Source organism: Silurus meridionalis, chromosome 4 (genome assembly GCF_014805685.1).
Source record: "Silurus meridionalis isolate SWU-2019-XX chromosome 4, ASM1480568v1, whole genome shotgun sequence".
Lineage (NCBI taxonomy): Eukaryota > Metazoa > Chordata > Actinopteri > Siluriformes > Siluridae > Silurus > Silurus meridionalis.
In genome coordinates, this window is record NC_060887.1 from 24,666,412 (window position 1) to 24,693,369 (window position 26,958).

The window sequence follows — 26,958 nt, forward strand, 5'->3', positions numbered from 1 at the left end:
CGTGCACGTGGAATTACATTTAAATGGGTTAATAAGATTGTAGTCCATGACACAGCATTGCTTGGCTGAACCCTCAGTGCATGACTGCTTGACGTGAAATCGCTGTGCCGGGTTCTATTAGATGACCGATCATTATTGGTTGTGACATATTTTTACGTTGCATCTTCAGCACACTTTTGGAAATGTATCTAGTACAACCAGGTGGAATGTTCTTACATTCTTCACGTTTCGAAACTGCAGGTATAATAACAGGAAACCTGTTGACAGAGTGATCCATCATCTGTTGACTATGTATGATTCGCCCAGTGCTTCTCGGCGTTTTGTGCGCGAATCTTCGCTTCTCTCTCAATATTTCTCATGCGCTCTCCATCAGGGAAAAGACAGTTGAAGTGTGGTTAAAGGGCTCTTCTGTAAAGCAGAGAAAGACTTACTCATTAACACTGATTTGTTTCTAGAAGGTTAAGCGTGGAAAAGTGTAGAGAGGTGACCGTAAGGAGAAACTAAAGAGGCTTTGAAGCGCTGCTGGAGGATGACTAACCTTATCAAAGCGCTGTGCGGCGGCTGAGGAGGCGGCAATGCGAGTTCGTTAGGGTGCAGCGGGGTGTCTGATTCATACACGTTCTCACTGGCAGCGGCTACATTTCATTCACTTCCTGATGTGGGTAGATTCTTTCTCTCAGCGTCACACTTGAAAAAGGCAGGGAGCAGGCGATTGATGGGACCGCGAAGAAAGTTGCTGTGGGCGGATTGGCAGTGAAAGCAGCTTTAACAGTTCCAGAGAAAAAATGAATGAAACTGATAACGCTAGTAAATTAGAAGAATCCTTTTCCTCCTTGAGTGTGTGTGTTCATGTGATCGTGTAAATTTACAGCTTGGCCAACATTAGAATGTGTTCCATTGTGGGTCTTTTTATTATATACCTGTGCGTGTGTGTGCGTGTGTGTGCGTGTGTGTGTGTGTGTGTGTGTGTGTATATATATATATATATATACACACGCACAAAATGCAGTAACTTCTTAGACAATGTGCTCAATATTAAAAATATCTGTTCTTTGCCTTAATGCACAGCTTGTTCTCAGAGAGCGAAAGCAGGCCTTTTTTCTTTCTTTGCATCTTATCTCTCAGGTTCATAGCATTGCAGGACTGAAGAAATTAGTTCAGCAGCTTTTCTTTTTCTTGCTTATGTTAATTTGTCTGTCTGACCAATGATTTTCATTTGTGAAATATATTTTTGTCTGTATTTTAATTGGAGCTTGCTATCAGATTTATCATGCCTGGAACAAGTTAGCACAATGCAGGATGGAGCAGGGTGTGTTCAGTGACTATCCGTCTGAAGTCCTCGTTTTAGGAGATCAGTCATAAGGGGCAAGTCTGTATTTTTGTTTCTCATTGTGTAATATTGGTTACAGTATGTGATAATGAGACCTTTTAGCTCAATGTAAATGAGTGTGTATGACCAGGTTTCAGTCTGTGTGTGCTTTTAGTATGAATATTTTTACATTTGTGTTGGAACCTGGAAGTCTGGTCTGCATTGTGGTTACTTACCATTTTCAGTAAGGTCCTTCAGGGTGGTGATGTTTTTTTGCCCCAGGATGGCATTGATGTCCCTGCCAGTATGGGCAGGTGGTGAGCTGTGCCTTTGACTCCCGTAGTGTGGCATTTAAAAGGGTCGGCCAGTGCTGCCGGTTTATTTTGAATGAACATGTTGCACACTCTGCAAGGGGCAGGTGGGGTCATGAGACTGTGCCATTCACGTGCCGAGGCCAGTCTGATTGCCCACTTCCTGCTGCCAGCATGTTGCTGTATTCAGAGAGGATGCTGGGAGACAAATTTAGAGCTCCAACTCCCTCCATCTGCCAGGGCTAGCTGTAAGCCTGTCTCTATGGGAACCGCCGCCAGGCTGCCAGGAGTGATAATAGGAAGAGAGACCGTACGGTTTATATATACACCAATCAGCCATTAAAACATCCTGCCTAATATTGCATAGATCTCCCTTGTGCCACTAAAGGAGCCCTGGTCCATTGAAGCATGGACTCCACAGATCATTTTATATGAATCGGACTTGTTAGTTCAACACATGGACACAGATTGGATTGAGATAAGGGGGATTTAATGTTCCTCAAACCATTTCTGAACAGTTTTTGGAGTGTGCCTCAGGGCGCATTATTATAATTCTTGTTGTCGTGTTGGTCAGCAACAATTTTTAGGTATATGTCATCCACATGAATGTCAGAAACTAAACAAAAGATTGCAAAGAGCATCACTCTCACCTCACAAGATCTCTACAGTTTAGGAGGGGCTCTAACCCAGCTGTATAGCCATCACAATTTGGTCTTTATCAACGTCATTCGGGGTCCTACAGTTGCCCATTTTTCCTGATTTTAACTTTGAGAACTGTTCACAGTCTGCCTTAACCATGCCACAGTTTGACAGGTGCCATTGTAATGTGATAATGTTGTTCACTTCAGTTGTCAGTGGATTTATGGCTGTTTGGTAAATTCTTCTTAATTCATTAAGAGTTTGGCTTCCAAGTAAAAATGAAAACGAGGACGGTGACGTATTACCGTTTCCATATAATCATATTCTAATTCATATAATAAACTGAGTAACAGAATCCAAATCTATTTGCATAGGCAAGATGGTAATATCTAACTCGAAGCTACACTAGAGCTACAATATGCAGAATAAATTTCTATTCTCTGCTCTATTCTCCTTTACTGAATTGACAGCAAAAAACAAAGGAATATTTAGAGAACACATTTTATATAATCTTACAAAAAAAGGAAGCTTTGGCATATGAAAACTTTTTTTTTTTTTTAATAACAACAAAATTTGAATGCTTCCAATTGGGTTCCTTTCTTAAACTTTCCTTGGCTGTCTGCCTGCAAAGTTCATGGTGGGTTTAAAAGCAGCCTAAATAAAACCTAAATATACAGTACATCATGTTCAAAAAAGTCAAGCATGTGGCAGCATAGGTCAAGTATATACAGGTCAAATGCTGTCAGTGTTCATATCAGAATGAGAGAACTGATTTTCTTTGTGTGTGAGATGTTTTTTTTTTTTTTTTAAGCAACTGCTGATCTCCTGGGTTTTTCATGCCCAACAGCCTCTAGAGCTTCCACAGATATGTGTGAAAAACACCCAGTAAGCAGCAGTTCTCTGGGTAGTTCCCTCGGTATGCCTTGTTAATGAGAGAGCTCTAAAGAGAATGATCATACTGGTTCGAGTTGACAGGAAGGCTACAGTACCTTAGATGTAAAATTGTGGCGGGCAGAAAAGAGTCACAGAATGCACATAGTGAGCTGTATTAAGGATGGGCTATAGTATCAGGCTTCTGGAACTGGTTAATACAAAAAAATAGGACATACTCATTAAGTCCATTGTTTTGACTGTAATGATCAGTTTCTTATACCCCAGAATCAGTGGTGGACGAAGTACACAAAGCATGTAGTTGAGTTATTACTCCAGTAAAAGAAAAAGTGCTCCCTTCAAACATTCACTTGTGTGAAAGTACAAAAGGATTTGCCTTCAAATGTACATAATTATCCAAAGTACTATGATTTATTCTGTCTATAATGAAATACAGTAATCCCCCGCTTTACTGCTGTTCGACTCTCGCGCCCCGGTTTATCGTGGAATTGTATTCGCCACATAACTCATTTGTTTGGCTGATTTTCCAGGTCGCTCGCGGATAGCAACATAGACCAAAAAACTTATAGGGAATTGTTTTTATGGAGTTTTAGGTTGAAATAATGACATCTATGAAAAAATAAATAATTATTAATAATAAAACGAAGTCAAATGTACATAAAGTAAAGAATGTGGTGAAGTGTATCTTTAACTCTGACTCTTTTTACGTCATAGGACACTGTACAGTGCAGTTGTGCTCACTATAAATGTGATAGTGTTCTGTATTTCTATGAATTTATACACAATTCATCTCGCTATATTGCATATCTTTTCTGTGTGTGTTTAAAGTGTGTGGGAGGACGATTTTCAGTTTAAACAAAACAAAACAAAAAGCATTATTGGGGTGGGGTCCGTTTATCGCAGTGTTTTTGTTTATTGCGCCGGTTTTGGAACGTAACCACCGCGATAAACAGAGAATTACGGTATTGTCATTTTTGTCACAAGATTTTTGCTTAATCAGCTCAGTTTATGTTAAAAGACTTTGTTACTCTTAGCACACCAATCTATTAATAAAATGATATTAATGAGTCAAACTGATTGATATTCATTAAAATGACCATGAGCCCAAAAGCTTTTTTTTAACTACTTCAAAAAAAATCTTGCAAATAATGTTTTTGCAAGTTCAAGTCAGGAGTTTCTTCCACCATTTATTTCTTTTCAAAATGTTCCTTCTGTTACTTTAAAATAAATAGAAACTATGATAACATTAAGTAGTACTGACAGTTTTGGATGTGCGTTGTTTTAAAGTTTTACCTTTTGTATTTTAAAATTGCGCATTTCTATGCGCCAGTTTCACTAAATTTGGAATTGAAAACAGGGTGTGTTATCAGTATAGGTGTTCATCAGTGTACGTGGATACAGTGCCAAAGTAGTAAATAAAACTGTCTTTCGGCTTCTCCCATTAGTTTGATTTGACTCGCATGTTTGATTTGGCACATGTTTTACGCTGGATGCCCTTCCTAACGCAACCCTCCCCATTTATCTGGGCTTGGGACCGGCACTGAGAGTGGCTGGGGTTGGTTCCCTGACCAGGGATCGAACGCGGGCCGCAGCAGTGAGAGCAGTAAATAGTTGTTGGAAAAATGTTTTTCTATTACATCATATAGATTTTGAGGTAATTAAAAAAAAAAAAAAAAAAAAAGTCCATGTTCTCATTAGCCTACACTTTTTTGCATATAGTTATAGATAAACATATGTGCACAGTTATATAGTACACCAATCAGGCATAACATTATGACCACCTGCCTAATATTGTTTGTTTGATCCACACGGACGAGCCTTCGCTCCACACGTGCATCGATGAGCCTCGGCCGCCCATTGACCCTGTCACCGGTTCACCACTGTTCCTTCCTTGGACCACTTTTGATAGACACTAACCACTGCAGACAGCAAACATCCCACAAAAACCTCCAGTTTTGGAGATGCTCTGACCCAGTCGTCTGGACGTCATTATTTGGCTCTTGTTAAACTCACTCACATCCTTACACTTGCCCATTTTTCCTGCTGCCAACACGTCAACTTTGAGGACAAAATGTTCACTTTCTGCCTGAAATATCCCACATACTAACAGGTGCCATGATGATGAGATAATCAGTGTTTTTCACTCACCAGTCATAATGTTATAATATCAATGTTTGCTTATTCTGAGTATATATTCATATGAGCCCACTCCCTCCTCATCTAACAATCTACATGCATTCCTGGTTTTGTGTGTGTGTATATATCAATGTGGGGAAGGGAATCTTCTCACTAGGAGCACACACAACATTATTTGGTTGCTGTCTACACACACCTTTCCTTTGCTTGTGTTCTCTGTGTATTTTATTTTCTGTATGTTCTCCAACTTGTTGTCACAAACGAATAGCAGCTCAGGATTGTTAGGATATAGACGATATCATTGCCATCTAATCGCATAATCTACATTATTTTGGGACTAATGGGAGTTTTTCTGTTTCGCAGAATATTTGGAAGCCGTTTTGTGCATGGCTTGGTTGGCTTGATTATTTCCACAGGTCGTGCTGTACCTTAATAAATAATGAAACAGAAATAAGAACATTTGTGTATACAATAAAAATTATCTGGTTTATAAAGCCATTCATGATACAGTTTTCGTATAGCAGATAGGGTTAAGCACCTTTCTCATGCGCCCAGCAGTGGTAGCTTTACTACGTGAAATGCTTTTTTGTTCAGTTCTGTCCTAAAGAACTGCCAATCACTAGATGTGAAGCTATTGCTTCTAGGTAATAGAGGATTAACTAATTATTTACTTGTGAAATAAAATGCCAATGTTCATTTATGACTTAATGGCTTAGTGTCACACCTCAGGGCTTTTAAACGATCCATAATCCTCATTGGCTTGAGTCCACAGCACCATCTAATGGGCAACACTCAATAGGTCTGTTTCCTCTGGAGTTGTTTTAAGAGTTTATGTGGCTTTAATGGGTCTAATGTAATTTGCTACTGAGAAAGTTTACATTTGAACCGTTGTGCAAGAATGTTTTGCTATTCGCTGTAGAACAAGTATTAGTGCTCAACATCAGGCACATAAGGTCAAACAGCCAATGTGCATGAGTGGTATGTTCCGTAATTATAGCGAAACACAGCTGTAAGGCATGTTTTATTGTGTAAACTGTTGCGTAAAAGTGTTGTGAGCCAGATTCAGCAACTTTATATCAACATCAAAATGTATCACCAAACACCAAAAGTAATTTATGTAATTTATTCAATACTAATAGTAATTTTAATGAAGTAATTAAATAGTAATATATAGTAAATTAATTAATGGTAAATTTATTAAATAGTCATTATTAGTAATTTATTAAATACATAAATGTATTTAATAAGTATGCAATTTAGACTTTTATTCAATTAAAATCTTATTGCTATGTAAAGAACATTCAGCAGAATAGAAAACTAGTTTCTGGCTTTACATTTTATTAGGTTTTTGGCTATTTGGCTTTTATATTTAAATATATTATTTATTTATATATATATATATATATATATATATATATATATATATATATATATATATATATATATATATATATATATATATATATATATATATATATATATATATATATATATATATATATATATATATATATTGATATTGATATTGATATTGGTGGTGGCCAAGTATGTAAAAAAATATTCTTACATATTTTTTTGTTCGTTTCTGTTTTTCTGTAGGGCCTCTGCGGTGTGGGCATGTGACAACCAGGGAGAATAAAGGGCTTGAACACCTGCTAACATATCAGTGGCGAAAGTAACTCCAAAACAGTCTTTACATTCATCTCTCTCTTCAAGCGCCAAACTAATGATACAATGATTAATTTGGATTGGGAGATGAGCGTTTCGGCATAGAAAAAGACATCTGCTTTTCTTTGGCCCAGTCTGATTACTTCAGCTGATGAATGAATTTTTGACATAAACCAGAAAATACTTGTAGATATTTCATAAGCCATGTGCTACTTCTTTCGAGATGTTTCTGTGGCATGGCAAATAATGCTAAGGGGTCAGGTGGTCGCAAAGGCATTATTCCCAGTGTGTCCATAAGGCTTCCTCCCAACATTCTATGGAGGCAGAGCATAGCCAGCCGTCTGATGGGGAACGATCTGGTGGACGACAGCAATCTCTGTCTGAATCTTCACACAGGGGTACATTTGCTCAGACACAGGAACAGGCTACCTCTGTACCAATCCATGGATCACATGGCCGGCATCACAGAAGGCAGCCAAAACGGCGTGATTTGCTCCAGAGGCAGCAGCAACAGCAGTCTCAGATGGGGGAAGCTTGGCATTTACAAGATGTTCCAGGCCCCTCTGGCGGCAGCTACACTTCTTCATCTCTTGAATCCTCTACCCAAGTCCCTCACCTTCAGGGTGTTCCATCTTGCCCCAGTCAGGAATTCCAAGAAGGCACCACATCTAGAAGGGAGCGAAAGCCCCAAAAGCCAGGGAAGTATGTGTGCTCATACTGTGGAAGGCCATGTGCAAAACCCAGTGTCCTCCAAAAACATATCCGTTCCCACACAGGAGAAAGACCCTATCCTTGTGTCCCTTGTAGTTTTTCATTTAAGACTAAAAGTAACCTGTACAAACATCGTAAATCCCACGCCCATCGAATAAAAGCCAGCTTGGCATCTAGATGTGAAGAATCCAGTTGCAGTGGAATTGAAATTGGTGCAGTAGGAGATGAACAGGAAGAAGCAACAGAAGCAGATAGCACAGAGAGTGAAGATGAAACTGGTCAGCATCAGCCATCCACTTCTCAAGAAAGGCCAGCTCTAAGAAAAAGCTCCAAGGTCGAAATTTCCTTTTCAGAAGAAGGGCCAAGAACAGAGGACTCCCAGGCAATCAAGCAGAGGTTGGCTATGCGACTCAGTGAAAGGAAAAGAGCTCCCATTGAATCACCAGATGAGAGCCCATCATCTTCATTGGGTCCGGGTAGTAAGGGCAGTACCGAATCGGGTTACTTCTCTAGCTACGGCAGTGCTGAATTATCTCAAGTAAGCCCCCCAAACGCCAATGTTAAATCCTATGCTGAAATTATATTAGGAAAGTATGGACGATTAGGCCAGCAACAAAGACTTCCACACCAACATTTTCAGACATCATCACCGTCATCATCTTTGGGACATGAGGAAAAATCCATCCACTTCAGCGTGCCTAAGACACAACTCATTGAACATATTACGAAATTAATAACTATAAATGAAGCTGTAGTTGACACGAGTGAAATTGACAGTGTCAAACCTAGACGTTCTTCCCTTTCTAGGAGAAGCAGTGTTGAATCTGCTAAATTTTCTTCACCAAAAGATCCAAAGGAAGATTTCCCTGGCACTAGTGGCACTACCGGGCAAATTCTTGACATACAGCATTCTCGGTTATGTGAAGGCACACTTTCTACCTATTGTCCCAGTGGTGTTCTATTAAGAAGCCAGTCAGTTCCATCCACTAGTGGCAAAGATGATTCACCGAGCTCATCTTCGCACAGCTTTCGTCTCAGCCAGTCTTTTGATGAGCAGCAGGCTGCATCAGCGGAGCTGAGGGTTGGCCACCATCATCGAATGTTAAAACGCCAGCCTGCCATTGAAATGCCAGTTGGAGCTGACCTTGGAGCAGAAGCTGGCTCCTCAGTTTCCACAGAATCAGGATGGAAGCAACAAAAGGGAGTTTATGAGTGTGAGGTATGCGGAACTCAATTGAGAAAACAGGACAATTATGAAGCACACAGAGTTTCTTGTATGAATAAAGCTTCACAGGAACACCAGAGTGAGAAGAAGGTGCCTGCTGAACAAGAAGATCATCGACAAATAATGCACTATAAGTTTAAAGCAATGGCTATGGCTATACGAAAGAGGAGGAAAGAAGAAAGTCTAGAGGAAGACCCCCCTAGCCCAGGTCCAGCAGCTATATCCTTTAGCAGCCATCTTGCCACATCAGCAATAGGGAGTAAAGATGATTTTCAGGGTTTGCCAGGCACTGTACCACAAACTGAACCAGAAAAAATCGGCCCTTACAAAGAAATATCAGTAATCCAACACACTAGTTCCTTCGAAAAGCAAGAAAGCATGTCTATAGAAATCCCAGAGCCTGAGCTTGAACATAAAGAATCACAGGAGCCCAAGCAGCCCTCCACATCCAGGTTAGTTCGGCAGCCCAAGATTCAAGTGCCAGAGATCTTTGTGACAAAAGAACCAGATACTGAGATGCTTTCACCACCAGCAAGTTCCTATATCCCGAAAGAATTAGAGAAGGAGGAGTTCCAGTGGCCTCAGCGAAGTCAAAGTCTGGCTCAGCTCCCTGCAGAAAAGCTGCCACCGAAAAAGAAACGTCTCCGTTTGGCAGAGGCACCACAGTCATCAGGAGAATCTAGCTTTGAATCACTATCCCTACCACGCAGTCCAAGCCAAGAGAGCAATGTTTCTCACACCTCTAGTCGATCTACATCTTTTGATGAAACAGGAAAGGTTGAACCTGAAACGCAGGCTGGTCAATGGAGCTCCCAAGGGTCCCACATGCTCACCGTACCAGGTGCATACCAACATCATCACAGGGAAATGCATCGCTCTGCCTCTGAGCAGGCTCCTGCAAGTCCACCACACCCCGCCCAGATAGTAGAGACAAGGAGCAAGTCATTTGACTGTGGGTCCTTGTCTCTAAGACCAGCTTCTTCTTCTTGGAAAGAGAGGCGAAAATGTCTCTTAGTGAAACATGCAACTCTTGAGAAACAGGATCAGGAAGAATCATCATCTACCATCCATCATTCCTTTCCTGGCCATTCTGCCCTTACAGTTGGTGAGCTCAGAGCAAGCAGTACTTCTAGACTTAGCCCAGAATCTTTGGGCAAAACTCTGCAGCTCTTTCAAACTCCTCTTCCGACTACAGTTTACCCTTACACTAGTCCAGAAACCTTCTCCTCACAACAGATAACTGGACTTCAACCCGTCAGAACTATATCGGAGGTCCTATCTAGTCATATGCTTCAGCAGGCTCTCATACAATCAGTGCCATCTTCATTTTATCCAAGACAGCTTAATTTAGCTGAGCACCTTGGCCTTCCTGTTCAGCCTTTTCCTAATTTGCTTTCACTACAGTACCCAACAAGTAGTCTAATAATTCAGGATCCCATGGCTTCACCTATTGGCAGATCTAGTTCTCCTCCTTCCTCTACCCATAAAAGAGGCTCACCATTTCAGCATCTTGTCGCTCGGCATCAGCCTCGTCCCATCATTGCTACTTGCCTTGAGCAGCTTACACCAGTGGTGTCACTGGTGGTGCCTGTGCGCCTACAGACTCACATTCCTACTTACGCTAGTGCCATGTACACAACCATTTCCCAAATTTTAGCCACAACACGGTCTCAGCAACCAATTTGCTGTACAGCCATGGTCATCATGGAGAAGCTTGAGTGCACTAAGCTTCAGAGATCTTTCCTTGGGCTTCCTAGTCCTACTCTGAAGACCTGCATTCCTTTATCCCTTCCTTTAGAATTTCAAACAGAAGCTGCATCTGGTGATGGTTGTTGGCCACTTTGTGCTGGCGGAAGTAAGCGTATGCTTTCCCCTGCAGGTAGTTTAGAACTCAGCTTAGAGGCACAACGGCAACAGAAACGAATCAAGGAGGAAGAGGAAGTAGAAGAAAGTGGAGAAGAATGTAAAACTCGTGGGAAATTTCCAGAGGACCACCAAGGAACAAACAAGAAGGGGCAAAGGGACAGAAAAGGAGTAGAGGTAGCTGTAGAAATAGAGCAAGAGCAGGAAGAAAAGAAAACCGACTTTGACGGGAATAAGCCAGAGATTTCCCAGGTGGAAACTGGACTTAAAAAAGAGGAAATGCAGGAGGAGGGCCACCGATGTGTATCAGTGGTTGAGATTCCAGAGAGATCTACAGGTTATACTGACCCCTTATACCCCAGTCTCCACACTAGTACATCAGTGAGCTGGTGCTACCTGAATTATACTAAGCCTAACCCATCTCCCCACACAAATCCACAGACGTCTGTGTATTCCTCTTGGAGTGTTAGCATGTACAACCCCAATCTTCCTGGTCTGTCCACAAAAATAGTATTGTCACTGTTGTGTTCTAAGCAAATGTACAGTTCTGGGGTATACACTATCGCTTCAACAACATCTCCGACAACTGACAAGCTGGTTGACAAAAAAACACCCAGGGTATCAGAGGTAAATGTTATTGGATTTGACTTTAAATGCATAGATTGTGCTGGTGTGCTGCCAGTGTGAAGTATTATTGGGTACTGATATGTCATGTGATGTTGGTCTGGGGTATAGGTACATGCCAAATCATTGAGCACTCCTGCCAAAGAGAAAGACGAGCCTCTAAATAAGAGGGTGGAACAAGACGTGAGAAGTAAAGAGGGAACCGCTTCCACCTCGAAGCACAGTGAGCCACTACGTGTTTGCATCTTTGAGGGAGGGTGAGTGATTATTTTGTCTTCAGGATATAATTGATCTATGATCATGTCACTTTTTATATAGAGTACCTGTCTTGTTTAAATGTTGTTAGTATATTTTATAGAAGCCCCCGAAGTGTGTAGAGAAAGGAAGCTTGTTTTTCAACAGTTCATCAGTTTGGCTCTTTGGCTATACTGGTTGTGTTTTGAGTGACAAAGGCGAGGTATACTGGGCTATTTTTTAGTGCTGCCTCTCTTTTTTGGGATTTACAATTCCAAAATAGAGACACCTATATAGGTGAACCCTTATTCTGAGAGATTTATGACTAAACGCTGCTAAGTATTGAAATTGCATCAGATCTAAAAATGAGTGTTTAATGATTGATGACTGATTTTTAAGTTTATTGGTTTCTCTGGAATAATGCCCATGGTGCGGCTGCACACGAATCCACAGGGAGATTGGGTCATTCGTGTTATAATTAGTTCTGAAAGCTGCTCGTTACAGCGAGAAGAAAAACATAATGGTTTCGAGTATGAAAACCATTATGACAATATTATTACTTCACTGAGGGTTAGGACACAATATTAGGTATTAAAAAAATACTAATAAAAACAAATGACCTTGAAGAACATTGGATTCAGTATTTAGCCTTTATTACTTACTTAATAACATTCATTACTTCTCACTTAGGCTAATGGCTTTACTTGCAGTTTTGCCACTGATATTAAAATGAGACACCGCACCACTCTGCTTTACTTTGTATCTCATGCAGTATCTCTTTCGCTTACATAATTCTTCGATCACACACCCACATACTGCCTATTCACATCTGTCTCTCTTTGTGCCCTTTCTCTTATACTGTTTCCTTCTCACTGTTTCACGTTAGTACCCATGTATCTCAACATCTCTACTGTCTGCTTACCTCACTTCTTCTATGCAAGATACGATTACACATTGAGAAAATGTGGCAATCTTTCTTATTCTGTGCTCAAGTATCAATGAAGTAGTAAGAATGATAAGGCAGTCGGTTCTGTGTTATAAAATACAGTGTGTTTTGAAGTCGTATAATCGAGGTTCAGGAATGATTGACAAGTGGGTTAATATTAGACACATTAACATAACATTGTGTAAGTCTAACAGTCAAAGATGTTTAAATGAATGTATTACTTCAGGCTTTAAAAGTCTAGGTTTTGAAAATGTGCTCTTGTAAACCAAGGACAAAGATAGATGTTTCATTTGCTGGCTATTTAAAAATGATTGGGAATGAATGTGTACTCTGCATTTCAGTAAATATTTAGCTCCTCATTTACTAAAATCCCTTAAAAATGAGTAAACACATTTTTAATTGTCTCTGCCTTTTTAGGTATAAGTCTAATGAAGAGTATGTATATGTAAGAGGAAGAGGGAGAGGGAAGTATGTATGTGGTGAGTGTGGGATTCGCTGTAAAAAGCCCAGCATGCTGAAGAAACACATCCGCACTCACACAGATATTCGTCCCTACGTCTGTAAGCACTGCAACTTTGCCTTCAAAACTAAAGGTGAGAGAGTTTTAATGATATACTACTCTACTCCTCAGCAGTTCTTAACCACAAGCCTCATTTTTGTGAACCTATAAAACAAATCCGTAACGCATTATCCCTCTTTGTTAGTGATCCTTTCATATAATCTTTCATACTTCATTTAAATGTTGAATTGTTTCTGGACAGGGAACCTCACGAAACACATGAAATCGAAGGCACATGGTAAGAAATGCCTGGAGAAGGGTGTGTCCGAATCATCTGTAGATGAGCTGGAGACTGAAGAACCAGGTATAATTATAATTAATTAATCACTATTTAATGAACCATGGAGTAATGTAAATTTAGTATGGACTGTTTTGTATGATTATGTATCTGTGATGACAAACAATATCTCAAATTAACTATTTATTAATTGAAATAAAAAGTAAAAGCTTATATTGTAGGCATATATCTTGTGTGGAAGAATGTATCCATATTAATACCAAGATATAGGTGAAGTACTTCACAGTAGCTTAAATTTAGATGACCTCCGCATCAGTACTGTAATCTGTAGCACATCTTGGTATTTTATATAAAAAGTATCCAGGAAGCATTTTTTTGTTGCTAAAATAGCTTTAAATAAGACACCTCAGATAGTCAAGTGGAAGAAACCACAGGCGTAATGTTTTCTTTCGCACATTTACTGTGTATACTGTATAATTAGATCTATGTGGGTGAACGGTCACTATGCATGGTGCAAATCATGCACTTTTTATAGCTTGTCTATTAGTTTGTTTGCAGATTTACGATTCTTATCAAAATTGCATCAGTATTTTTGTTTTAAAAATATATGTTCAGTAATATACAATTAACTAACTATACCCATTTTATTGTTATTGTAATAATAATAATTATAATTATACATGAGCAGTTTTCGCATCATTATGTGAAGTTTTCACCATTCTTAGGAACTGGAGCTGAATTTTTTTATTCGGTTTCTTGCTGTGCAAACCTTGAAAATCATAAATGCACCATTTAATATAATGATAAATGTTGTCGTGCTTTGTTGGGCACTCAAGCACAGTTCGCTCAGTTTGTGAAGGCCATCTGAAATTGACTGGTCTGCCATTAAGCGAAGCTTTCTAATCTGGCCTCCAATTTCAGTTGGTATGCTGTATATAGAACTGAAAATGAAAGCCACCCATCTTTTTGTCCCTATCAGACTGAGGAGTGCCAAGGACACTTTATTCAAGCATACGCTATTCAGCAGGCTTAAATATAGCCATGAATGAAGGAGGTGCAACACAATTATATGAACATGTTTACTTGAGTAATTAATGAACATGTATTGTCTGACTGTATGATTCTTTTTTTAATGGTCTTTCTAATTGTATTTGTCTGTGGGACAGGCGGCTGTGTTGAAATCCTAGTGTGAAAATGTTGCATGTAATCCTCTGTTTTAAACTAAAACCCTTTGTGTATGTTTCAGGGACCAGTGAGGGGCAAGTCTATGAGTCAGAGGATCAGGAAGAGCACCAGTTCTCGGACATTGAAGACTCGGAAGATGAGGATGATGAAGAAAACGAGGAGGAAGAGGATGAGTCCTCCCATGAAGACGCTCCTTCATCCTGCTCTACAGATACCCACCAGTCAGACAGTGGTCCAGGCTCACTGACAGGTCCCACAAGCCTTTCTGTTTCAGAGAGAGAAGAAAGAGAAAAGCAGCTCTCTCCTGTCCAACCATGGACAGGAGAAAGCAAACGAGCACTGTTCTCCTCTAAAGCCTGGGAGCATTCTCCTCTAGCCTTCTCTTCCGCTAGTGAAGGATCTCCTCTCCGCAGTGTCTCCCCCAGACTGGAACTGTCGTCTCCCTGTCGACATCTGTCCCCATCCCCTGAAAGAGGCCCGTCTCCTCTCACAGCGTCCCCACTCAGGTCGTTCTCTCCACTGCGGCCTCTTTCTCCTGCTCGCTACAGGAGCTCCAGAGCCCAAATCTCTCCAACACCATTCAGAACTCAACATAGAGCCCACAGTTCTCCTGGGCACTTCCACTGGGAACCAAGCAACAAGCCCAGAGAGAGCCAGCAGCAGCAGGTGAGTCTCATGATTAGGAATGCATATGACTTTTTAAATAATCGCACATACTATATGACTACATAGTGTAATAAGCATAATACCATTGTTCAGTGTAACCCCAAAAAAGTAGGGTTTCTGCTTCCATTCCAATCAAGATGTATTGTTCATAATGTCACTGCCACCTCTGGCTTTCTCATTAGAGATCTGGATCTGGAGTTCTATAAAGCTGCTTTGTGACCAAGTCCTTGAAATCTATACAAATACAAATAATTCAATTAATAAAAGTATTGGCAGTCAGTGATAGATGGTTATACTGATGAAAATGATTATTGTTTGCCCTAATGGTTGACTATAAACCATCTCTTGGTTAAATGCAGCATTTGAAATCCAATCTTTGGTTGAAATTAATTAATAAGTACCCTTTTTTTCACATTTAATAAAATAACCTTGAAAACATTACCATCTCTAAATGATCATCAGTTGTATAATTTGTAACTAAGCTGAGAGTAAGTGATGGTAGAAATGTGTTTCATAACTGTTGAGAAAAAAAAAGCCGTATGTTGGAAGTGTGATTGTACAGTATTCACATGTCTCCCTCTACAGGAGAGGCCTAGTACACCTAGTAATGCGCAGGCGTCACAGAGGTTGAGCTCTCCACATACCAGCCTGGTGCCCTCTGCCCTACAATTCACTCAAACTGAGCCTCCTACCCACGTACCAATCCCCTCAAGAACTATTGACCGCATGTTCAGCCACCTCCCCTTACACTCACAGCAACAGGCCCGCATGCCTTACCATATGATCCCAATTGGAGGAATCCAGATGGTGCAGCTTAGGCCCAGATCCTGCCCCAAACTGGAGCGCGCTTCCTCTTCTACCCAATCCCCCAGCTCTCCCAAAGAGGAGTTTACGTTCTCCCAAAGCAAGAGCTCATGGAGCACGTTATGGAACTTGCAATCTGAAACAAGTCAGAGTGTTAGCGGGACACAGATCCTGGAGCGGGAAACCAGGCAATTAGGGTTACACTGTCCTGTGATGAGCTTTACGACAGCCAAATCCTCTCCAACATATGACTCTGGCAAGGATAACACGAAAGACCGCAAACAATATGGCAGCTCATGGCCCTCTAAGACTCGTACCTCTGTTCCCAAGACATCTCAAGAAGGGGGCCAAGATACCATTGAAGGGGACAAGAGGAGCTCTGATGTCTCTGAGAAGGAATCCATGGCCTCCTTACACAGAAAAGGTGAACAATCAGAGCCAGAGGTGCCTAAAGACGGCCAGTCATTAAATGACCCAACTACAGAAGAGAAATCTGTCTACTCTGTACAGAGCCAGAATAGCACCCCAGACAGCACTTAATAGCCTTTGGGCTTAATCTCAAAATCAACTGATTTATTATTATTCTTTTTGTTTTGTAATGCTACATTTTTTATACAACTTTTCAATACTGTTGGTATCTTGGTAAATGTTTGTTTTTGCAATATTCAAGATGAAATACGATGCACTTTTTCTGTTGGACAAAAAAATGTTTCTGTAAAATCGATCACTTCTGTCCCTGAGTATTTACTGACATTACATTAAATCCTAATGTATCTATTTAAATATGTTTATGTAAAATACTTCTCAATATTAACTATGAATATAAACATTTATAAATGACCAAGTTGAATACTTAAATCAAAAGTAATTCCAATATCTTGTCCCTTGTTTCAGTATTACTCAAAATATAGTTACGTGTGCCTTTCCTGTCAGGAATTCTTGCTTGAATTGTAAACAAAGATAAAAGGTTGTGAATTCTTTCTTTCTTTTTTTATTTTCTTTCTTTTTATTTTTTTTTTATAAATATATGATTTGTGTCTCAGTGGGTATTTGTACAATAGAGTTTTTTTCTTTTCTAAATGCAAGTCAGGGTCAAAGAGAGCAGTTTGTACTGAAGCCTGAGATGGAGTGCAAAGGATTTGCAAACAAATTGCACTGAAGTCATATTTTTTATATAGATAAGATATGCTATGATATTGTGTATAGTTGAGAGGTCTATGATCCATATTTATTGCCATTTCAAAATATGGAAAACATTTTGTTTAGTTTTGGAAAAAACAATTTATGAAATTTTTATTCTTTACAAATTTTGTTTAGTATATTTCTGTTACGTTCTGAAGACTTGAATTAAAGAAACTGGACAGGGTGATGGTGAAGTTGGTCAACAACTTTGGGATTGGATGCATCAAGAGCCTTCCAAAATTTGTCACAGGTATGTATTATCTTTGAACCAATAAAGGTGCACCAGGAATTACCAAGTATATGTTTTTGTCAGATTTTTAGCCTTGAAAGGCCTCAGTGCTGCAGAGTTTAATCTTCTTTTAACCCACATGTTCATCCAGTGTACGATTTGCTGATTAGCTATTCAGTTGATGTGTGGTGGCCTTAAATCTGACAACCGTTGTTCTTATTAACACTCCATTTTAATGCATACGTTTATTTCTTTTGATTAATTTCACCGTTAGACTACATTACTGATCTAGTTTTGAGTACGAGTTCTATAATAAATTAAACTCAATACCACAAATTTCACAACCTACTTCTTCTTTTTCTTTTGGCTGCTCCCATTAGGGGGCGCCACAGCGGATCATCCGTCTCCATACCCCCTGTCCTCTACATCTGCCTCTTTCAAACCAACTACCTGCATGTCTTCCCTCACCATATCCATAAACCTCCTCTTTGGCCTTCCTCTTTTCCTCCTTCCTGGTGGCTCCATCCTCAGAATTCTCCTACCGATATATACCCCATGTCCCTCCTCTCACATGTCCAAACCATCTCAATCTCACCTCCCTCACCTTGTCACCAAAATGTCCTACATAAACTCATTTCTAATCCTGTCCATCCTCATCACTCCCAACGAAAACCTCAACATCTTCAGCTCTGCTACCTCCAGCTCCACCTCCTCTCTTTTACTCAATGCCACTGTCTCTAAACCATACAACATCGCAGGTCTCACCACAGTCCTATAAACCTATAAAATTCCCTTTCACTCTTGCAGATCCCTTTCTATCACAAATCACTCCTGCCACTCTTCTCCACCCACTCCACCCTGCCTGCACTCTTTTCTTCACTTCTCTAACACACTCTCCATTACTTTGCACTGTTGACCCCAGATACCTGAACTCCTCCATCTTCTCCACCTCTTCTCCCTGCAACCGCATCACTCCATTGCCCTCCCTCTCAATTTCACAACCTACCAGTTTGCAAAAAAAAAATATATTCCTAATTATATATAATATGTGCGATACATTACAGTTGATTTACAGTTTGGATTTCAGGATTTATCCATATAGCCTAAAAGCAGTAAAAAAAGAAAAAACATTGAGCACAAATCCCAAAAAGCTTACTGCTGCTACAGCTGAAGAAGTTAATAAATAGAAGTAAATCACCACACAGAGCTGATGTCTGAAAGAAAGAAGTGTTACACTTCAGGGTCAGCCCAGGGTTTGTAACAAACTTTCTAACAAAATTCCTGAATGGCTAAAATTGAAACACTCAGCCTGGGGTCCCTTTTGATACTTTTAAGAAGGAAAGTTTTTGCCCTAATTTTATGACCTTCCAAAGACAATATCTTATAAATATTGCCTCTGGAACTTGGGCTTGAATGATTTGCCTGAATTTGCTGGGAGAGTGAACATATTGATTGACTTCACATGAAAGACTTCACATTGTAATTGTTGCCGAAGTTTGCACCTAATAAAAATATGACCAAAAAAAATATTCACTAATAGGTTCTGGATCATTTTACAAGTGACTCTAACAACATCTACCTCCTGTGTACACAACTCGCAACACACATTCAGACTGAGCTTGTTTCACCTTAGTATGAAAATAAGATACTAAACAGTTTCATCATCATGAAATTCACTTATTCACATCAGGAATACAACTGAGAGTAAATAATAATACAAAGAAGTATAACTTTTATCTTTAGATGTACTGCAGCTAATATATAGAAGGGGAGTCTAAAAGTGTTTAAATAAGAAGCGATAAACACCATTAGATATTTTCCATTACTGGTTTCCAAAGTGCTATCTAACATATCTGTGTGAAATCTTCTAGAGGTGTTGGGCTTCGTTTAGATCTGGTAAAGAACATGCGTATGATTTTATATGATTTACATTGTTTGAAGAATCATTAAACGGACTCACTGAGCCTCTTGTGCTTTGTGTTCCATTTTCCATTACATTAAGGAAACTTATATTTCTGGACCCACTTCCACTCTCGCTCACTGTCTTGGGCGGAAAAAGAAAAACTTCCCTCAACAGTAAGACTATGCTTACATTTTTTAATTTCCAGATGATGCATACAGAGAAAGTTATGTTCCTGAGTTGTTTTTATTTGTATTACTTTTATAGTTGTTTTATATCTGTATTTGCGGCTCATGAAATTTCATGTCATGGGACACAGCAAATTTTGGAAGCAGAGCTGGATTTACAGTATTAAAATGTTTCTTTTTACATCATTAATTAACATAATCGTTCTTATATATATATATATATATATATATATATATATATATATATATATATATATATATATATATATAGTAAATATTTGGTGCACATATATATATATATATATATATATATATATATATATATATATAAGATATATAAATTTTATTTTTTATTTTCCCCTTCATGTAAATACAATGGATTTGATTATACCATAGATCTCCACTGCAGTACTTTCTGTGGAAATTAAAATGAGATTTTTGCCAGAATCCTGACGTTGTCATTTCACCTCTAAATGTCTCCCAAACCAGTTATGTAACAGTCCTGCATTCTCAGTGTTCAGCTGTGTGTGCTGGAAATATCTTTTTCTTATTTTTAAAAAGAAACAAAAAAAATGTAAATGTGAACAAAAGGCCACACGAATAGGAACAAAAAAGTAAAGGGAGAAAGCTATTGTCATATTGCATCACATCAACAGTAGTCAGACTATTTTTGAAAAGCTCTGCTCTGGAACAGTGAGGAGGAGGAAGGGATAGTGATTAGGCTATTAGCTGGCATCGGGGAGTCTCAGGGAGGTTACAATTAAAGATAAATAAAGCTACTAGGAAACAAGAGTAATGGGATCCACTTTAATAACGAAAGCCGTATTATGAATTTAGCTTTATTTAAGTGTGACATCACTGACACAACTGCGCTTGTGTGTTGCTTGCTTAATATCATAGCACTTATAATTCAATTTGTCCAACATTACGAGGTAAAAACACATTTGCATAGCTGGTTCTCAATCAACGCTGATTGATCTTTACTGATTTATCAACTGCAGTGTAGAACTTAATTACATGCTTGTAGCTTAAGTGTAAGAAATGAAATAGAAGTTATTCACGACAGAATGAGGTCATTAAAAACAGCTTTTGCTTGTCATTGATATTTAATCTGGTAATTGCATGATTAGTTTCTCAAAAGGATTTTTTTTTTTACAGTTCATAACCTCTTATGCAACGTGTGCCCTGAGCCTAGATGATTCCCAAGGAATAATCACTGACATTTTGTGTCATAAGTAATAATAAAGCAGCTCACAGCTCGTGTGAAAGACCAGATTTGAGGTCACTGTAAGATTTTTCCGGCTCAGTCTCTTCATCACTTTATCAATTTGACATATTAAGCAGCCGAAATTGCAAAGATATCAGAAATGCATTCAAAAGTGATCTCTTTCACATTAACGAATGCTTTGATGCATTAAAATAGAACCCAAATCTTATACTCTTAATAATATTTCTGAAAAAAAATCAAAATGAATAAATACATGTAATACAATACATACAAGTTTTTCCCCAATTAAATGGTCAGATCTTCCTTCTCCTGACCTGCCCTGTATCTGACACAACCCCCCCCCCCCTTATTCTCACTCTCAGCAATCTACACAACACACACACCCAACATAACAGTGCTTCTACAGCATATCATATTTTTGTACGTTACCTCACAATAATAACGCAACAACGTAAGAGTTCACATAAAGTGGCAATGACTCATTAAATAGGGGTCCAAAATCCACATTGTCCTGCTCTGATTGTAGATTATACGAGAACTACACGTCTTAATTTGTTAAAATGTTTTTTTTTTCTCCGTCCCAACAAGATTTCTGTAGGAGGGTTAGGATTCAAGAGTTAAACCGTTATCTGAAGTCTTACATCCCTTTTAAATGATTGTACTGATGTTTGGTGCTCACGTGGTCACAGGCAGCAGACTTTAATACTAAACAAAGATTCATGCATCATGCAGCTGTTTAAAGAGTAAATCTCGTGCTTCAGATGAAAACGAGGTTTGACTTCTGCTTAGTTGAAATGAAACCCAAACCTTTATAGCTTTAGATGAGCTGTGGAACTTTTAAAGAGATTCTTCAGAGGCTGTTTTTTCTGTTCCATCCGTGAACTTTTGACTTGTAAAATATCACACTTAAAGATCACACGTTAATGATTTGAATCTGTACTTTCAGTGAAGAGCTAGCTTTATTTCCCTGTCAGGGTGGTTTTCCATTCTGTCATCGACTATGAGTAACATGCCTCAATCTCTCATTCCTCTTTACAGTACGAGTGATAAAATCATGCTAATCTCAGCTCTCTCACTGTATTTGCATCGAAGTGCTAGCTTCTGACTCCCACATGGACTGCAGCGAAGATATTGTGTGTGTCTGCTGGAAAAGTGCAGTCAATGGGTACTGTGTCCTCATCCCACGCTAGATGGCTATATTTGCAAACGCTCCCTGGCTGACATCCGGCTGACACAGCATGTGTGTTTTATCAGCAAGGTGGGGTATCGGTATAGTCAGCCATCACAGTCCAGTCTCACAGCATTTTGGGATTATAGTCATAATCTATTGATTTGTTTTTATTCAATTTTTCTCTTTTTTTCGTGTCGCTGAGGACGACTTTCTATGTAATGTATTTTAATAGGAAGTCTTTTTGGTGCCTTTGCCGAAGTTTTCTTTCTGCCACTGGAGACCACAGACACTGTATAGTTTTTTTCATGTTTGTTATAGATTTTTTTAAATCTTTAAGCACATTTACATTTAAGCAGGAGATTTTATCCTTTTTTCCTAATTGCTTTATATTCGGTAAGCTACTCGCTATTATAAACCATCGTCAGTGTTTCCTCCCAGTCAACATACCGTAAATATCCTTTCCTGGTTAATTAAGGAGACTGCGATAATTAGAGACACACACACACACATTTTACATTTATGTCAGCATTACCCATAATCCTCTGCCTTTTATATATTTGTGTCCATGAACACAAATCAACAGATTGAAATTCGTGACTATATCACGAAATGCCGTAAAACTTTGTTGGCCATTCTGAAAGTCCATAATTAAGGGTTTGATTTGTGCATGATGGCACCCAGATCATTTGAAGATCAGACCTTTCATTTCTAGAGCAATAAACATGGGGTTGTGGCTCTTGGTCAAATAAAACAAATGTGCTTTATGTATTATACTGATACTGCAAATGTTTTAAAATATTGCTGCATGGTCAGTTTTATTTTCGTTGCCAACAGTTGCATTATTCTGCGTCTATATAATGTCGTGCACAAATATGTCAGTGACTAATAAAATAGAAACCTCCACAGGGTTAATAGTTTATGCAGAGATTCTGAAAGGCAAACCACAGTAACCACATCCATTTTGTAACATCCGAGGCTCAACTTTTATCTCCTCTAATATGTCTTGGCTGGAGGGCACTGGAAGCTAATGTGAACGCTTTGCACTCCTTCCACCTACACTAAAATCTTTAAAATGCTTCTTTGGCTATCAAGATTTCCACAGGGTGTGTTTGTCCTAACAGGGCTTATGCAAATTCAGCAAATCTGGAGCTATCCTTCCGTTTTTCCTGTTGGCTTGTTGCAATCATTAGTTCTCCACCTACACCGATTTGGACGATCCGTAGCCGTTAGCACCTGGTCTGCAGAATTTTACTGTAAGTCTTCAGCAGGAAATACATGCTTGTCTCAAACACCATCCCTTTGTGATGATGTCCCTGTTTTCCTCCTTGCCTAAGGGCTAGTGACCTCCACATGCAGGGGGTAGCCAAGATTCCTGGAATGTTAATGGCTATCTGGATTGGACCTGGAGTTGTGTAATAGTGAGAACTAAAAAGGGGAGGGGACGGATCTGACATACCATGAGAAGCAGTGATTATAAGTGCGCAGAACTACACAACCACCTGCAGTTGAATGTGGATTGATCGTGCTGCTCCAGTTAACTTGCTTCAGCTCCTTTTAGACAAAATTTGATTGGAATCCAAATCAATGGCACTCTACGCCCTCCTCATCTTCTCTATTAGCTCGTCTGCTGTGCTGCATGAAGGTAAACTTTACTTTAACACTTTTTAAAAGTGTAAATTATTCAGAGATTTAGGAATGAAGTTTAGAAGTTTGTTTAAAAAGTAGGAGAAAACTCTCTGAATGGAGGTTTGTCTTTTGAAACCCTGCATGAACCTTATTTAAATCTTGATTTTTTTTTTTGCTTTTTTTAAATACTTTTTTTATTCAAATATTTTAATAGTAGGTTAACTTGGGCAAGTAAGATAAGGGTTGTCTTAAAACATTTTAATGGCTTTGTTTGCAGTTAAAACATTACAGTTCTCAATAAGGTGACAGTTAAATCTGAGATTTATTGCATGATTCAGCATAACTGCAAGTTTTTGTCAGACACAGCAAAAGAATAAGCAAAGTCTTTTTACATCAACTATGAAAACAAGCTTAATTTTTGTATCCTTTTTTTTTTTTTTTTTTTTTTTACTTTTAAGCACTCAAATACCAGCAATAATAAAGTCGATCATGGGCGATTTCCTAAACACCAAATATCTTGTCACAGTGATCATTCTATTATTATTTATTGCAACATACATTAAACAGCCAGATCTCACCCTGTATATAATGTAATACATTAAACCTAAGATATGGTTTTGACCCTGCTGGGCATTGAATGAGTTTGGTGTGTAGAGGTGACTTTGGCTGAGCATTGCTTCCCAATGAATTTTTCTAGGGCTTGGTTTGCCGGTGATAAATCATTCTAGTGGAAATGCCCCTCACAGACAGCGCACCAAACGATGCTCTTGTATTAATCAGCTGGATTCAGAATGTCACTACTTCTGCCATCTGGACATCATCTGGGTGAACACACCAGGGTGAGCATGAATACACACAAGTGCATACTCGAATCAGTTTACTTTCATGACTCTGGAGTGTAAATCTGTGCATATATATATATATATATATATATATATATATATATATGTGTATTCATATATGTGTGTATTCATATATATATAATGGAGAGTGCATGCATAACATTTGGTTTAAAAATCATGTGCTTTACTGCTTATCAATTTCTGCTGTAATTTTGCCAGGTCGACAAATCACTTCCATTCATTTAGACATAAAACCATTTGACTCGGGTCATGAACAGAACTATATTAGAAAAAAATTAATAATGGGTGTATGGTTGCTTTCACTCTCTGTAGTAAGATTACTGTATATGGTCTGGGGAGTCCATTGGCCCGACGCCGCAGATCTACAGACCGCTGCTTCTGTGCCAATCCTGCTGATCAAACCTGTAACACCTTCTGCATTCACAGGTGAAACAAATACACACACAAACACATTTCAAGGTGGCATTAGAAATCTTACATACAAAGTAAATAAATAAGCACACAGAGTAAACATATTTAATATTAATCTGTATGACATTCTTGTGAGGATGAAAACAATGTTGTTTCCTGTATCTATGTTTAAATTAGCATTAGCATGCAGGTTATGAGGATGGTTTTACCACAGGTTATTAAAAAGTAATAATATAAATGGGAATAATGAAAATACTACATAGTACAGAAAATATGATGGACAGAAACAAAAGTACTATCATTATGAGATCATTGACTGTAAAGAGACATCAGGGTGAAAGCCTGTTGTGGTGAACCTTATCTAAATCAAATACTTCTACAGGACAATTTATTCTTTCTTTAGTTTTCTTTTTTCTAATCATGATTGCCAATCCCTTTAGCTCAAAGAGCAATGCTGTCCTGCCGAGGAGCTTCTCTGACCCACTGCAGGAAAATTCAGACGCCCTGGTTGCCTTGGAAAACCTAAAAAATGCTGATTCAGGAATAGAGGTCACAGAGGGTTCTATAAATGAAGCTCCTGTTGAATTGCTGACATTCCTCCGGTGAGTCTACAGTCAAAATCATCAGTGTCTGTGCATGTAAAGTTGACTCTGCATCACGGTATTCTGGTGTACATTATATATTTTTTCTCTACTCACAGGAATTTGTTGAGAGCTAAATCCAGGGCTATGAAGATGGTTGCTACTGCCAGGCAAAAAAGCTTTAGGGCCCATAAACCAGGCCTGAGGTAAAGCTTTCTTGTAAACAGTAGAGAGAAACTCGAGCACCCGAACAAAACACAACCTCGTGGACTGTGGGGTACATGGATGAAGATGTCAGATGCAGAAGGCAATGCCTGGGAGAACAAACAGGCTGAAAATAGCAAAACAGTGGAAGAGACTACAGGGGTGAAATCTTTAAGTCATGTAGAAAGGTCTGGATACAGGAGTAGACAGGCAAGTGATGAAAAAAAGGTCAGTGTGACTTAAAAGTCTAAAGAAGGTGAATGTTGAGGTTCTTCCCTCACAGCAGGGATGTAGGATTATTAGCTACAGTCATGAAAAGCAAAAATGAATCTTTGACCACTGAATAAGATGCTGACACAAATGATTTTGGGTGAGAAGAGAAAACAAAGAAACGATGTTAATTGTCACATTCTTCTAAAAAGGCATTGCAAACAAGTAATAGTGATGAGATAAGAAAAGCTAAATGTCTTAAACAGACGGCATTTGCATAAAACATATCAGTCAAAACACTGAATATGGCCTGACGATGTTGTATAATGATTTTTTTTTTTTTTTGGCCAACTTGTTGAAAGTAGTTTTCTTTATTCATCTTAATAAGTACCCATGTGATATTTTTCATGGTAACAGCTGTCAATAGATTTGTGTTTGCCGAAGAAGCGCATATCAAATAAAGGATGTTGATATAGTTTAGTTAGTTTAGTTATAGTTTGGAGTTAGCAAGAAAACATCAGCTGGAACTGAGCTGAAAATCTAGAGCAGACAACATCAGGATAGCGGGAAATATCATGAAAGAGCTTTTTAATGTGAGTTTAATGAGTGGCATACAGTACAGACCATATTTCCTTTGCTTTCTTAGCTGGTATTAGGCAAGCATGTTCTCTTTACATGTGCTTTGATATATATTTTTCTTTAATTTGTGTATATATATATATATATATATATATATATATATATATATATATATATATATATATATATATATTCCATACTTATATTAATATCAGTAGATGTATTTCATTGAAATATATTAAATATGTATTAGTTTGTGTCAATAAAGACTTTCAAGACTTTACATTTCAAAAGTCATGCTAATTGATATGTCAGACAAAATTAATACTTTTCCAATTGTGCCAGTTTTCTTTGGGGTGAAAATGTCCATTGTGAAAAAATACTGGACAATGGCTAAGAAAAGAATAACAAGATACCTAATGCTTTCTGCTATACTCCTATTACACCTTCACAGCTTGTGGGCCAAGTATAATTTAAGAGTGATTTGACTTGACATATTATCAACCCAAGTTTTAGATCCAGATATCTACCTTTTACATTCTGTTTGTCTGAGACTTATACACTATATGGACAAAAT

General features: G+C 38.6%; 2 protein-coding genes across 6 annotated transcripts in view; both read left to right on the forward strand.

Annotated features, from left to right (window-relative positions):
• The window catches only part of LOC124384207 (transcription factor HIVEP3), a 52,457-nt gene extending 35,724 nt beyond the window's left edge, over window positions 1-16,733 (forward strand). The window contains exons 2-7 of the mRNA XM_046846872.1: window positions 6,886-11,380; window positions 11,489-11,634; window positions 12,975-13,150; window positions 13,319-13,420; window positions 14,601-15,205; window positions 15,791-16,733. Of these exons, the coding sequence (XP_046702828.1) occupies window positions 7,271-11,380; window positions 11,489-11,634; window positions 12,975-13,150; window positions 13,319-13,420; window positions 14,601-15,205; window positions 15,791-16,549 (5,898 nt within the window). The 5' untranslated portion in view covers window positions 6,886-7,270 and the 3' untranslated portion in view covers window positions 16,550-16,733. The remainder of the gene's footprint in view (window positions 1-6,885; window positions 11,381-11,488; window positions 11,635-12,974; window positions 13,151-13,318; window positions 13,421-14,600; window positions 15,206-15,790) is intronic.
• A 208-nt stretch (window positions 16,734-16,941) lies between these two features.
• Window positions 16,942-26,465, forward strand: LOC124384208 (endothelin-2). Of its 5 annotated transcripts, none has more exons than XM_046846873.1 (6): window positions 16,942-17,441; window positions 19,423-19,496; window positions 24,231-24,372; window positions 24,709-24,822; window positions 25,248-25,409; window positions 25,508-26,465. In XM_046846873.1, the coding sequence occupies exons 1-6, from the start codon at window positions 17,410-17,412 to the stop codon at window positions 25,596-25,598; spliced, it is 615 nt and encodes a 204-aa protein (XP_046702829.1). In that variant the 5' UTR covers window positions 16,942-17,409; the 3' UTR covers window positions 25,599-26,465. The 5 variants fall into 5 exon arrangements, with proteins under 5 accessions (XP_046702829.1, XP_046702830.1, XP_046702834.1 ...); XM_046846878.1 differs by lacking the exons at window positions 16,942-17,441; window positions 19,423-19,496 and adding exons at window positions 21,879-21,994; window positions 23,029-23,549; XM_046846877.1 differs by lacking the exons at window positions 16,942-17,441; window positions 19,423-19,496 and adding exons at window positions 22,446-23,160; window positions 23,242-23,549.
• Window positions 26,466-26,958: the final 493 nt, after the last annotated feature.